Source organism: Haliotis asinina, chromosome 3 (assembly GCF_037392515.1).
Source record: "Haliotis asinina isolate JCU_RB_2024 chromosome 3, JCU_Hal_asi_v2, whole genome shotgun sequence".
NCBI lineage: Eukaryota > Metazoa > Mollusca > Gastropoda > Lepetellida > Haliotidae > Haliotis > Haliotis asinina.
Window position 1 is genome coordinate 74,103,843 of NC_090282.1, and position 14,413 is coordinate 74,118,255.

Consider the following 14,413-nt stretch of genomic DNA (forward strand, 5'->3'; position numbering starts at 1 on the left):
CATGCGTGGAGACATTTTCACCCTTCCATCTAGAAACGAAACGAGATGCGGATATGACGCTTTGTGTGATTGGTTATTAAACAATGAGGGTGTATCTGTGTGAATACTACGTCTCTATCCTGCTTGATAACGATGACAGCGTAAATTTTTGACCCCACAGTCGGTACAGATTAAAACTCCACGTGGAGATTCATGTTAGAATATGTTACCAGCCAATTATACTCGCCGTAAGGTGCGAAGTGGATCGGATGGCCAATCTGGAGGTTTAGCAACTTCGTAAATCTATGCTCATGCTATTGAACACTTGATCATCTGGATCATATTCGATTATTTATCAATATTATTTTGTACAAGAACATTTACCATTACCTCTATCTAGTGAAAAATGTTGAACTCTGCTTTGTTGAGTGATCTTAAATTGCAGCTATGTTTGTGGAAAGGCCTCTATCCTTGAGTACACATGATCTAATCAGCAGCTTGTGGAGGGGCACATATACCATCCATCAAAAGTTTAGAATCACTCAAAGCACTCACTATATGTTATGTATGTATGTGCTTAAACATGGAGAAACCAACTGCAAACCTCATGCAGATGAATTGGACGATGATCATGCTGAATGATCATTGCTGAAAAGCATGTGCAAATATCGTGCATGTACCCAGTTTTCACTGCGTTTCATCTTTCAATGAACTCTGACAATAATATTTGTTTTACAATACATCAGTTCATGTGTAAATAGTACCATTAAACAATTTAAACAAAATAGAATATTGTGCAAAATCTAGTGTAGAACAGATAACTGAAACAATGGGCTACAATTATACTTATGAGTCAAAACGTTTGATGGGTAGTATAGTTCACCCCCACGTGTCAAAATGTTACATCAGTATAACCACAGATTACCTGTATGTGTCTCCGGTGCGGTCTTTAAAGGACACAAAGTATTCGTTGTCTAGGTGGAATAGGTCGCCCGTGTTGAAGTAGACATCGCCAGGCTTGAAGACGTCATATAGAAGTTTCTTTTCATTCTCAGCTGGGCGGTTAAAATACCCCTCGAATGTCCTCCGTTCGTTGACCGGAGCGATGAGAAGACCCACACTGTCTGTAAGCAATGAGAGAATGATGTTTAACATTGTGTTTTGTAGCTTTCCATCTGTATAGCGGCCGCATGTTACACGTCAAACCAATGACTGAACACACGAGCAATGGTCTACGATGACGTAATCAGGCATGACAATCAGGCATCATGCACATAGCGAACAATTCGCAAAATAAGAACAATGTCATCAGACACACATATAAAATTATGTCAACATCAGCATGCAAAGTGTGTTTGTTTAATGCCACACCATCACTGTAAATACTCGAGTTTGAACCTGACAATCCAGTGATCAGCATCATGAACATAGATCTACGCAATTTGTGTCAACAGGGCAAGCGAGGGTGACCAGTCTGACCAGACAAGGGCTGTTGGAGACCAATTCTAACCTGTATCTTCACGGGTTCTTCATGGGTTCTTCGCGGGATCTTCACTGGTTCACGCATAGCGTAAATTGTCTTGTGAATTAGCATATATACCAACTGACATGCAGATTACAGAAATATATAGTCCAGCAATACATATGTTCAATACTTAATCAGATTATGAAGCTTACAATGAAAACGAATAAAACAGTGGCGACTGTCCATCAAAGTTACCTTTCCCTATCTCTATACATCTGCCATTGGAATCTCTCTTGGCACTTTCAGTCACGTGATCAAACTCGACCAATATGGCTGGGGCAAGAAGCCTCTGAATGGAAAGAACAATTAAGGAACACACTGAAGAAACACAAATATCGAAAGCGTTGGTCAATAAGAGGTAAACATGTAAATCAAAACAAAACCTTAATAATAATCTGCTAATATTGGTCCTGTACCTTTGTACGTCATGTCATAATACGATTAACAAAGTTCCAAACAAAATCTAGGGTAACTGCTACAAAATAGTCACTATCAGAATGTCTTTGCAGTGTAACGTATGTTATATTTGGTATAACACTTTCTTAGTAAATTCAAATTCTAGTATATTTGTTGGGTTGAATAGCATCCGGGATTCGAACCCAGACCCTCAGAGTCATGCACCTACTCGGCAGCACACAACGTCAGCTGACTATACCGCTCGACCACAGCGTCACCAGCTGGTTTTTTGTGCTGGCGATTAGGTGTCTGACTCTGCGGGTCTGAGTTCGAATTCCGGATGGGACTCCTAACGAAGATACTAGTAGAATTCGTACTTAACTAGGAAAGTATAATCCCAAATATAACATGCTACATTTGACCACTTTCTAAATGGCATTTGATATTGTGTACTCCGAAGTGTCACTTCGAATCATTGAATTCAGCTGCTAGTTCCGATGTGGAGACATATCTGGCTGAGGGCTATCCGATCGGACAAAGAGATGAAACGTTAATGGTGCCGGAGCGACAGTAGGTGTACATGTACAAATAACATGTACACACGTATGGGTAGGTCATTGATGATTAGGTACATATTACAGGTTTTTGAAAAGTATTCCAGAATATCCCCAACGGGCAACTTCGCCAATAGTTGATTGTTGGCTGTGGATACAGCCATCCATGACTGTCAAACAAGTAGTGTATAAGCAATATTTCTCAGGCACAGAGATACAATCAATGATAGTATTCTCTTGAAAATAGGTATTAACACAGTAGCGCTTGCTAGAGGGCTTAAATTGAGACTGGGTAACAAATCGCGGTCGAAGTATACAAAAGTACAGAGTTGGAAATATGTTCACAGTGAAGGACACAAAAATCATAAAATGTAAGGTAAATAATAAGCAAAGAAATTAATTTGTTAGACACTATACACCCAGATCATAGCATAGTATATAAATAATCAAACCAAGATGTAGATTTTTGAGAGACTTGTTCAGGAAAACATTTTTTTCAAACGCAGCCCATCTGTTTTGTTTTTCTTTTTCTTGTCGGCAAAGGATTTTTCAATAGTATATATCTGTTTTAAGACTTTTATCATTGTATCGATTCTCCCCTTAAGACTACACAAAAATATATGCATTAAACATAACAAGAGTAACTGTTTAATTAACCTACATTTGACCGGGGAACCAAAAAGAATAAGTGTCAATTTTTATTACTTCATTGAAGAGGGAGTTCAAGTATAGTCCCCACTCGATCAGATTAATATTTCTTTGACATAATCACATTCTAGACAAAAATGCAATAATCTTTCACTATCAACTTTACAGAAGGAGCGAATATCCTCCTTCACTTGTTCCATGTGTGTTAGTTCCTTCTCGGAGTATACCATACGATGTTACACGTACATATACTTACCTGTGGGTATGACAAATTGTAATACCATTCACTAGTTTCATATAATTATTTTAGGAATACAAGAAGAGGGTATATCAGGGACATGAGGAACCCACTGGCCTGCTTTGTTGGTTTGTTGCTTAATGCCGCACTCAGCAATATTCCACCTACATGACGACGGTGTATAAATAATCCAGTCCGGACAAGACAATCCAGTGATTAACATCATGAACATCGATCAACGAAATTTGGATAGGAAGACATCATGACATGTGCCAATCAAGTCAGCGAATTGACCACCGGACTCCGTTAGTCGCCTCGTATACGACAGACACGGGATACTGAAGGGGTCAAGTCTAATCGAGATCTTAACAAGTGCTAATTTAGGTGCACTAGGCTCTCCTGCTTGTGTTAGCGTATGGATACCCTGATGACAAGCAAAAAATAATGAAGCGAGTTAACTGTTGCGAGCCGGGGTGTTGTATAGACCTAAGAAAGTCTTTGTCGAAAATTTTTCTTTCAAATGCGTTTCAATCTGGCTCGTGACATTCTGACTCGCGTGTGCGTGCCTGAATGTATGTCTGTCCGTCTCATGACTTTTTGTAGTTGGTAGATCAATGGAGTACAAAGTCACATTCGCAGTATTCTCGCAGATCCGTTGAAGTTCACTACAAGTAACGTGTTTTGCATTTTTCAAGTATGGAGCTCACCGTCAGCGGAGAAGACCTTCCAACCTTTCCCGCTTTGTCGAAGATATTTGCGAATCCTATAACTGACTCTGTCGCAGAATAGAACTCCACTACCCGCGGGATCCGAAACCGCTTTGTGAATAATTCCCAGATGCCCTTTCGGAGGCCGTTTCCCACTGCGACCCGGATGTTGTGACGTGCTTCACCCGGGGCCTGTTGAAGATCTGGCAAGATTTAGGAACCACTAGATGGGTTTATGGCATGTAGTATCTTAATGCCAACATCCATGCTTTCCCAAAACAAAAACATATATAATATGGTATATTTGATGATTCTCCCTGATAAATATACCGTATGATTACAAAACACGAGTGCACTTTATTCGCGTCCGTGATATGATTTAAATATAATTACGTCCACTAAGTACATACTTGATACAGGGCTGTGTCAGTAATGCAACTAAGGGGATAACCTCAACACTGTTCTAGCTGCATGGCAGCAGTGTGTGAAATATCGATGTTGTGAGCACTTAAACTCACTAGCTCAGTTTACCCATCCTTCCCCAAGAACTTCTTTGAATCATAAATCACCAAAGTGTCTTCAGTTTAATGTACCCATGACCAGGCGCATAGCAAGCCAATTTTTTACAACGCTTTGTAGTTAGATAGCATTGGTGGTTTGCCCAGCCTTTTAGCAACAATCATCTGTAAGCTACATGTACTTTCATTATGGTTGCTCTGATGGCCATGTCTGTTTTCTGCATATTGTTGGTCAAACCTCAAACCCCCAGTGTGTATTGCGGTTTCTCTTGGCCATTTCTTACCACTGGTTTCTGGACGAGATACCTGCACATTTCTCCGATGTAGTGCACCACAGTGACGTTATGCTTACGACAGTCGTTCCAAAACTTGCTGACGGAAAACTTGTTCCGTAAAACTATGACAGCGCCTGTAGCGGAAAAAGTGAAAATAGTGAAGACGCTATGAACATTAACATCTACTGACGAAATGGAAAACACGTCTATTTGGGGAAAGTAAACACCAGTAATACAGATGTGTTCGTCGAATTGCAAAACTAGTATCGCTTGTTACAAAGGATATACCTGAACTTATGTTCTACCTCGCCGACAATGTGACACCCCGTCTGTAACTTACTGTAGTTTAAGTGAGTGGGTAAGTACGTTTGCAGCTTTAAGCCAGCTATATCACACAGGCAAAACGGAAACGGGTTTCATATATTGTACCCATGTGGGGATCGAAGTCGGGCCTTCAGCGTGACGAGCAAACGCCTTAACCACGTGGCTACCCAACCGCCCCTACTGCCGTTTGTAAAGCTGTATTACTGTTCAGTTAAGCAAGAGTATCACGCATCACACATTGTCGAGAATAGAAAAGTGGATACCCCCCGACATGGGAGATACGTGTATAAGAATGAAAACGTCAAACATGACTCAAACGGACTGAAGCTTGTTTTTGGATTTTGACTGAAACAAACAACAGATGCGTGTCCAGGACATACGTCTGTCACACCATGGTGCTGCATACTGGTCAAGAGACAAGCAAACCAAAACAGTCTTGCTTTTGGATCATTTTTGTCATCGCTGGGGGAACTATCACTTACCAGCATGAACAACAGAGAACACTCCGATAACGAGCCCCGCAGAGTGATACAGAGGAAGGGTTTCATACAGAATGTCATGTTTATTGAAGTTGAAGGATGAGAATATGGCCGTGGCGAGGATTGTCCGCCGGTGAGTGATAATGGCAGGTTTCGGTAAACCTGGGATAATATAGAAATTGGCATTTATAACTGATAATACTAACTCATGTTTTAATGGCATCTTACTGAAAATGAAACACATAATATATAATATTATTACATTGAATAAGGAATATTGGAATAAAGTCGGGGATCACACATTCGTTTGACTTCCGTCTCTTGGATTTCAAGATGTCCTGAATTAATCGCCAACTCTTAAAATCCATAACATTTCGCGAAAACATTTACAAAATCAATCTAGCGTTTTCTTTACTTGCAAAGTCGTGACAAACCATACTTCTTTTCCATCCGTGATGCAACGTGTTTGAACTGGTTTGTAGTGCTTTTTGTAGACTCGACTCTATAGAAATGACATCTACAATGTCCAATCAAGCGGACACACACCTGTTGTACCGGACGTGAAGATGAACGAGGCTGCGTCTGTGGCTACTATGTCCGCTCTATACCTGTGGTCAACAGAGTCTGTCGACTCGCGCTCTGCAATCTGTGTCAATGACTTCACGTTGTGTCTTGGACCTGCGGGACCATGTACCACTACCTGCATGTGTTTTACGTCATCCCATATTGCGTCTACGGCAGCAGTAAGTTCCTCATCTAACACATAACAGAAGCAACGCAAAGTCCACTGAAAACACCATTTCATATCGCAGGGTACCTACACTGTTTTCGGGATGTCCCTTTCCCCATAGACCACAAGTACACTCCGTCGTAAATATCTCATCCAACAATTTCTAAATGCATTTTGTTGTCCATTACAAATTCTCACACCTGTACCTGTTCAGTAGGTACATCCCCTTTATATGTTTACCCGTGAAGGTCCCGGGCTAGAATAGGTCTTCAGCAACCCATGCTTGCCATAAAAGGCGATTATGCTTGTCGTAAGTGGCGACTAAATGGATCGGGTGGTCAGGCTCGCTTACGTGGTTGACACATGTCATCGGTTCCCAATTGCGCAGATCGATGCTCATGTTGTTGATCACTAGCTTGCCTGGTCCAGACTCGATTATTTACAGACCGCCGCCATATAGCTGGAATATTGCTGAATGCGGCGTAAAACTAAACTCACTCACTCAGTAGGTACATTCTCATTATTATGATATCACTAAGGAAGTATGTATCATGTTAACAAGGCCTCTTTATTGAATACATCTGTCTGTCTGTCTGTTGTACAAACACGTAACCCTCGATGTTTACTTTGCACTGACCTTGACCTACGATGAGTATCTTAGGCTTGCAGCTGGTGATAGAGTGGGTGAGAGCCTTGTGGCGGAGGTGGTAGTTGATGAGGGCGACAGAAACGCCGATCTTCTGTAGACCTTAAACAACGGGAAATGTAGAGCATTCAGCTAAGTAACAGAGGTGGTAGTAGTAGTAGTAGTAGTAGTAGTAGTAGTAGTAGTAGTAGTAGTAGTAGTAGTAGTAGTAGCAGCAGCAGCAGCAGTACCTTTGTTGACTTTCTTTCGTCAAACGCGCTGCGAGTATATAGTTGGGTGTTCAGCCACGTTGAAGTTTAAGAAAGGTTGTGTTTTAAGTCCAATTTTGTGAGTTTCATGTATTTCTTAAATCATACCTACCGAAATATGTCCAGATAAACGCTGGTTCATTGGTCATCATGATTGCAGCAACATCTTTAGCCTTCAGTCCCAGTTTGAGGGCAGCCCGAGCTACCTGATTCGCTTTCTGGTCCACGAACTCATAGGTGTAGTTATTGTTCTGATAGATGATGAACGTCTGTTTGGGCCGTTCACGCACCTGTCTCTCAAGAGCGTCTACGGCAAAGTCGCGTTTGTTAGTTCTTCTCTGTATATACAGGATTAACTTCAAAGCTGTTCTCAAATACTGCAGATCGTATTTTATCCAGGAGAATGCGAATACTGACAGCACACTAAAGGAGACAACAGTAGCCGCAAGCGTACTTAGTACTGTCAGCAACATTGCAGCGTTGCCAACGTTTTTGTTTTGTCAAAACAACAACTTCAATCTCAAATCTGTTTAGATCTAAACAGCATTCACAAGTCTTGCCACCGACTTTAAACGCTCGGAAATGAAGACGGAAGTATCGGTCTTCTCAAAATAAGCAAGCAAGGATTCTACAATCCGATTAACAACGGTACATATCCTTCTTGCACATTCTGCGATGCTGTTTTCAGCGTCAAGTACTTTACAACACCGGGTGCAGTAAAATGACCTGGTCCCTGAAAGCTTGTGAATATAAGAAGCCACACGTGTTATCCCGTGCTAGCAATATGATCATTTTATTATGAAGTTTATTGGATGCCACATCGTGTGATACGTATTTCATATCAAGCATAAAAATGAAAGTTATTCATTTATCTATATGTGTAGATTAGTTTGCCTGTTTATTAATTAACATTAACCCAACAGCCTTCCCGTCAATGAGTCATGTCACTACGGGTGATTGACTTATATTTAACGTCACGTTGAACAGTATTCTATAGATACACCGTGGAGTGTCAATTTAATGTGGAGGGAGGCCCAAAGTGATGCAGGACCACGATGTTTATCACTTTTTTGAAACCCAAGAGTACTTGTTGACAACCCTCAACAAACCGGGTGAACCAAACTGCGATTTGAACTTGAGATCATAATTTAAGTGTCAACCCTGCACAGCGAATTTATGGCTCAGTAGTCAGTTCGAACCAAGATAATACTAAAGATAACGGAACTGAAAAACGAAAACTGTTTCAATGAAATGAAGAACTTGAATTGTACGTTGGGTCCTCTATTGCTTCTATATACTGACACCTGTCAAACCCAATGGCATGTTAACGCCGACTGCACAAGAAGGCGATTTTCCCCCGATATTTTCCGAGTGTTTGGTCACGTGACATTTGACGCCATTGTTTTTCAAAGGCGACGAGAGAAATGACTCGCTATAAAGATGGTAAGTCCAAACAAAGACCGAGACTGGTTTTATTGTTTTTGTCTTTCAATATGATTTCATAACGCTTCTTTACGACCCTCAACTTGTTTGGTTCCTTGAATCTATGGTATCGTGATATTTATCGGAGAGAAATCATATTTCAGCGTGGTTGTATGCATGGATCTTTAGTTGAGATGAATAAATTAAATGCTGGATCTATTCATTAATGAACAATCACAGGCTCGGCGTAATTAACGTTATTAATTTTGCCATCTGATATTTGAAAAACTCAGATGATGTAAAATAGGGTTATGGTACTAGGATGACTTCTGACACAGGTAAAACATCGACCATTACAAAAAGGTACGGGAGGTAACTCTTATCTTCGAAGTGTAGAGTTGTTTCCCTCTAATTATTAAGCACATGTTTAGTGGAATGTACTCATTTCTTATCTATATCGAATGTGTGTCAAGTCACTGGAATGCATACACTTGGATAAACGTTTTTCACCACACCTATTAAATTATTCTGATGACTTTACAGGATTTTTTCAACATTTACAACTCGTAATATTTTCACTAGGTGCGAGTGATGTGGTGTTTTACATAATGATGTACTAAAGGGAAATGTATTTCCTTCCAGATTATGTTTCCAAACATGTTGCAACAAATGTCCACCATTTCTCAGCAATGTTATGTTTTTCGAAATTCCAGTGTCAATAATTAACACTAACATTTTTACCTTTTTTTAAATTCAGACATGGGAACCGCTAGAATGACCAGCAGGCAGGTTGCCCCATTCCAAGCTTTAATGAACATGATCAAAGTTAATTACTTTGCAAAGTCGGAGGTATTTAGAGCTTTGATAGCTGTGCTGTGTGACTATGACATTACCAGCCCATCAAGTTTCAGAAAGGTTTGTTTGTTGTTAAAAGTGTCAAAGCAATAATTTAAGACACTTTTTCCATGTGTGACTTATTTCAAGCCTTTTACCTAAAAATACATTTGTGGGTTCATCTTGATAAAACTTAGAAGGGAGAAGACATAATCCACTTCTTTCTGTTTCAAATTTTTATCCATCTTCACTTCAAAGAATTTTATGCATCTTAACTTCACAGAGACTTAAAATTTCTGTTAAGTGGCACTACTCTGAAGAACAGTTATTTCCTAATTAATATATTTCTCCACCACACATGAAAGTATCTGTATTTTAGACCTCACGATACATCAATGTACTTTTGGGAGAAAACCAAGACCTTGCTGATTGCCTCATCACCTTCTTGCCTCATCCCTCTCCTCTGCCTCCACATCTGCCGGAAGTTGTTCCAACACCTTCTTGGCACCCACCTATGGTCAAAACCAGTTTGGTGCCATCACACTCACCTCAGGGTACTTGCCTTCCTCAATCAGGAGATGCTGCTTCAAAATCCAGTCTCAACAATCAGGATCTGACTGCAACATTCAAATTACAGGAGGGAACCTGTAGATGGTAATATAATATCAGCTTGGAAATAATTCATTTTGATCAGCAATGTCTCATTTGAATGTCCACAGTAAATGTAAGATTGTATTGAAAGGAGATCTGATTGTGAAATGTGATCTGTTGATTTTCTTTGTACCTCACAGAAAAAGGGTCATGGTAATAGACTGGATTAATTGCAGCTACAGTCATAAGGTTGAAACATTGCTGTTTGTGTAGTGATAACATTAACTCACCCTAATGCCTAATATTCTTAGCAGTATTGGCCATGGAAATCTGTGCTGATTGCATCTAGGTAACATTATATCAATGTGGATATTAACTGGATCACATGTGTGATCTACAAAGCACATTGTTCATAAAATGAGAGGAGTGTTTAATTTGCACACCCAGCATAAAGTGCTGGGCAAGTGGGAAATATTGTCTAACTTCAATCTGGCATTTACAAATGACAGTATCAGCTTTCCTTTTGAAGAGTTTTTCCATAACAGTATTAAAGCAGAAACAGAAAATATTAACATGATAATCCCAAAACTCAAGTTGTAAAGGGCAAAATGTAACATTCTATCCCATAATAGCAAAACTGGTTTACAATAAGGCTTGCTGAAAGTTGAAAACCAGTCTAGGCTAGTGGGAACTTTTCAACTTGAACACCTTTGTTTAAAGATGTCTTGTGTTTTGTAAAGGAAATTTAGTCAAAGAAAGCACATGTGAGTAGATATTACAATTTAGATTCAGCTAGCTAATACTCAATTCTAGTTTGAGATTTGTGGGTTTGTCTAGGAGATGCTCATTTGAAATCATTACAGATTTTCACTGGAGTCAGACTAACCACACCTTTTATGTTGACATTGTAGGTGTGCACCAATGATGAATGACAATGTTGGTATGCCTGGTTTAGTCCGGCCAAACATCTCCACCACTATGCAGAACATGAAGACAGTTGCAACAGCTAAGTTCAGCTTTGATAGGGTAACCCCTCTTCATCCCTTTATGTTGCCTCATCCAGGAGGGGATGCCTGTCATGGCCCAAGAATTCAGTCAACATTGGAAGCAGCTTCTGTCAGGCACGTTCCGGCTGGTACTAACCCATCAGCATTTCATCGTCTTTTAGGGTTGGGACATCTTCCAGTTGAACCCCATCCACTGGACCAGAGACCTCTGGATCTGTCTAAAGGTGATATTAGAAGTCTCAAGGACTCAGCAGCTCCTCTGTTGGATCAGGTCCATCCTTTGCCAAATCCTGTTGGAAGTAGACACAATGAAAATCAAACAATCAAAACTGAATCAAATGGTGTTCCACCACATAAGACACTTAATAAAAATGTTACTTCATCTGTGTCTTCAGGAATCAAGTGTATACCACCTGGCAACACTCCACTTTCCCACCTCCTAAATATGACTGCTGCGCATGGAAAAGGGCACTCTCTACAAACACTGACCCTAGGAAAACACTCAAATGACAGTGTGGAGCTATCAGCTTCTACAAAGAAGGTCAATCGACTTAAGTCAAAAACTGGGCGAGAACTGGAGTCATTGAAGGACCTGACCGGAAAGCTAAAGCTTGCTGAGAAGAAAATAAAGATGTCACAGCAATATGCAAAACTGTTTCATCCCACAAGTCCAGATCCAGTAGGATACACATCAACAGGAATCCCATTCCAGGTAGTGGACCCCAAGATGCAGTATCCTATTCAAGAAACAGCCAAGAACTTGACTTCCTTCCCGTACATTCAGAGAGTCATCTTGCCAGATGGAGAGATGCGAACTCTGAACTTTGACAACTCTTCTCTAAAGGATGAGGAAAATCGTCAAGAGCAATGTGACATTGAGATGCACACAAATGGACATAAAATGCCTTTTAAGCAAGACACCAATGATAACAAACCCAAGAAAAAAAAGAGTAAGCACTCAGTAAAGACCTAAATTGGAGATTTGAACAGAACGCATGACCTCCAAGGTCATTATACCAGTCTGACATTTGAAGGTTAAAAGTTTGTTTGTTATTGTTTCACTTAAATCATGTGCAGCAAACATGTTGAAGTTAACTTTTGTTTAAATGACTAATGATACGGTTGGTTTCAAGAATATTGTCCTTTTTAACAAAGTAATTTCAAACTACTTGATATTTCTATAGAAGTTGCATCAAACCATGTATGAATTAGCCCAATGAGAGTCTCCTCAATTAAACCTGTGCCTTGACACTTACATCTACCCTAACACTGCAGGGAGTCTGTGGTTGAGCAATCACAACATTTGTTTTCACATATCTTAGTAACTAAAGTCTGATGTGTTTGTCAAGATTACGTTTTGCAGAATAATGTTACAATTTCATGGTTAAACTTCATTTTTTTCTTGAAAATAAATGGGAAAAATTCATAAAATATTGACAAATGTTATGTTATGTCTTGAAACACTGTGTGTAAAAGGAATTAATGTTGTATCTACTTTGTAGACAAAGAATCGCTCAAGTTAAAAACTGATGATTAATTTGAACCAACAGTGGAGAGAACTGTGTAAAATGTTGATGCCAAAATACATGAAATTCTTTTGTTTAGTTGTACCCTGCAGAACAGATGTATTGAAATCAGCATTTGCCGTTTTAGTCTATCCATTCAATTTTGTTTGGTCCAATTAGACATCAAATCCTTACCTATCCACAGCAAAGATATTTTATTAAAGACGACACAACTTCCTGCTCTTTTGCTCATGTGAGGACTATGTTGACTTAGATCGACATGTTGTTGTTCTTTCAACATTGACATGGTCCCTGCTGGAAATGTGTTTCAATCTAACAAGACACAACACCTGCAGAATAATCAGGCTACAGCTGTCAGCTGGGTCATGATAACATTCTTGTATAATCAATGGGTGATGGTGCAGCAAATTAGGTTGGGTGAACTGTTTAAAATAGATGCCACATTTCACTAGAATCTTTACCATTTCAGAAAAAATAGAAATAAAAAAACTGTTTGTCTTTGCAAAATTCATGAAAATTAAATAAAAATATTATGTGATCTATACTTATCAGATTTAGTGTGACATTTTGTAGCCAGCTAAATTCTCAGTTGCGTGAGCATTTTGTTTTCCATTGCATGTGTGGTACAGAAAACTATTGACAAGAATGTATGAAAATATCAAGGGTTTTCACACTCTAAGTGTTTTTCATATTCTTATTGATCCCATGAATGGTAGTATTATAGTACTTATAATATAGCATACAAAAAGGTTTTAAAGCATTCAGTTGCTTGGAAATTTTACTATTTTTGACACCAGTGGGTCAGTGTATAAAAAAGTTACGAATATTGCTAGCTATTTATGTTAACTATGCCTGGAACTAACTAATTAACAAAATGAATCACTTGCCTGAAATCTGAATATAGACACGTTTCATCATTGAAATGCTACTATGATTAACAATTTCAAGAGGTCGTAATTTTACATGACTTAAAAGTGTAATAATATGTTAGAGAAAGTGATATATTTATAAAAATGGCCCCATGAAAATTCACAAACAAGTCGGGTCAGTGACTCAGATTTACTGGCCCGACTGGATTTTTAGTAGCCGCTTGCTAGCTTGTCAGTGGCTATTTGGCACACTGCTGTAGTTATCTGCTCCAAACGCAAAAATCAGAAGACAGATTTATTTCCTAAGTAGATACAACTATTTAATCCAGATGCCACTGTGGTCATCTGATATACATTTTCATCTACTGTCTCTCACAAACACCAGTATCCTACACTGAAGGATATGTTCAAAACTTTTGTATTGATTGAATAACTTTACTCCTTTAGCAGGGATTTACATTGAGTCCTATACAAAAGGGTCCCTGGTACTCGTACTCCATATTTTCATGGGCCCATGACAACAAAATGGAAGTACCAGACACTTAAATACTATTATACTGAACATCATTGAAAACGCACCACCTGTAAATTTTGAAATAAGGCAATATAATCTTTTGGAAATGGAAAATTAATGGTGGGAATTTTGATAATAACACACTAGATCGTAAATAACGCTCTACAGTAAAAAACGGATCGTTCGAACACATCATCGAACACATCACATGAAAACAACAAAATTCATGCACATCACACACGAAGGGCACAAATTGCATGCAGAAAGCATGCTGTTCAGGGGTGTAAATGACCTTCGGCACAAAACCGTTCTCATTTTCGCAGTACTTTCGTAAGTAAAGTTTTTTCGCCATGCCAAGATTGTCACCAGAGGAACGAGAACAG

General features: G+C 39.3%; 2 protein-coding genes across 2 annotated transcripts in view; one reads left to right on the plus strand and one right to left on the minus strand.

The window, feature by feature from the left end:
• Positions 1-7,743, minus strand: part of LOC137277068 (long-chain fatty acid transport protein 2-like) — an 8,986-nt gene extending 1,243 nt beyond the window's left edge. Inside the window, exons 1-9 of the mRNA XM_067808728.1 lie at positions 7,380-7,743; positions 7,011-7,121; positions 6,190-6,399; positions 5,647-5,805; positions 4,850-4,974; positions 4,048-4,239; positions 1,700-1,793; positions 905-1,103; positions 1-29 (exon numbers count right to left, since the gene is read on the minus strand). The exon at positions 1-29 is cut by the window's left edge and continues 69 nt beyond it. Coding sequence (XP_067664829.1) covers positions 1-29; positions 905-1,103; positions 1,700-1,793; positions 4,048-4,239; positions 4,850-4,974; positions 5,647-5,805; positions 6,190-6,399; positions 7,011-7,121; positions 7,380-7,740 — 1,480 coding nt within the window. The 5' untranslated portion in view covers positions 7,741-7,743. The remainder of the gene's footprint in view (positions 30-904; positions 1,104-1,699; positions 1,794-4,047; positions 4,240-4,849; positions 4,975-5,646; positions 5,806-6,189; positions 6,400-7,010; positions 7,122-7,379) is intronic.
• A 1,720-nt stretch (positions 7,744-9,463) lies between these two features.
• Positions 9,464-12,094, plus strand: LOC137277069 (uncharacterized). The gene is made up of 3 exons (XM_067808729.1): positions 9,464-9,604; positions 9,903-10,177; positions 11,026-12,094. Exons 1-3 carry the CDS (start codon positions 9,464-9,466, stop codon positions 12,092-12,094), a joined length of 1,485 nt encoding a protein of 494 aa, XP_067664830.1.
• The last annotated feature ends 2,319 nt before the right edge of the window (positions 12,095-14,413 follow it).

Excerpts from the sequence above, each read along its gene's own strand:
- LOC137277069 (XM_067808729.1), top strand. The coding sequence starts at position 9,464 with ATGACCAGCAGGCAGGTTGCCCCATTCCAAGCTTTAATGAACATGATC. Across the intron at positions 9,605-9,902 it reads GCCCATCAAGTTTCAGAAAG|ACCTCACGATACATCAATGT; the intron begins GTTTGTTTGTTG and ends TCTGTATTTTAG. Across the intron at positions 10,178-11,025 it reads CAGGAGGGAACCTGTAGATG|GTGTGCACCAATGATGAATG; the intron begins GTAATATAATAT and ends TTGACATTGTAG.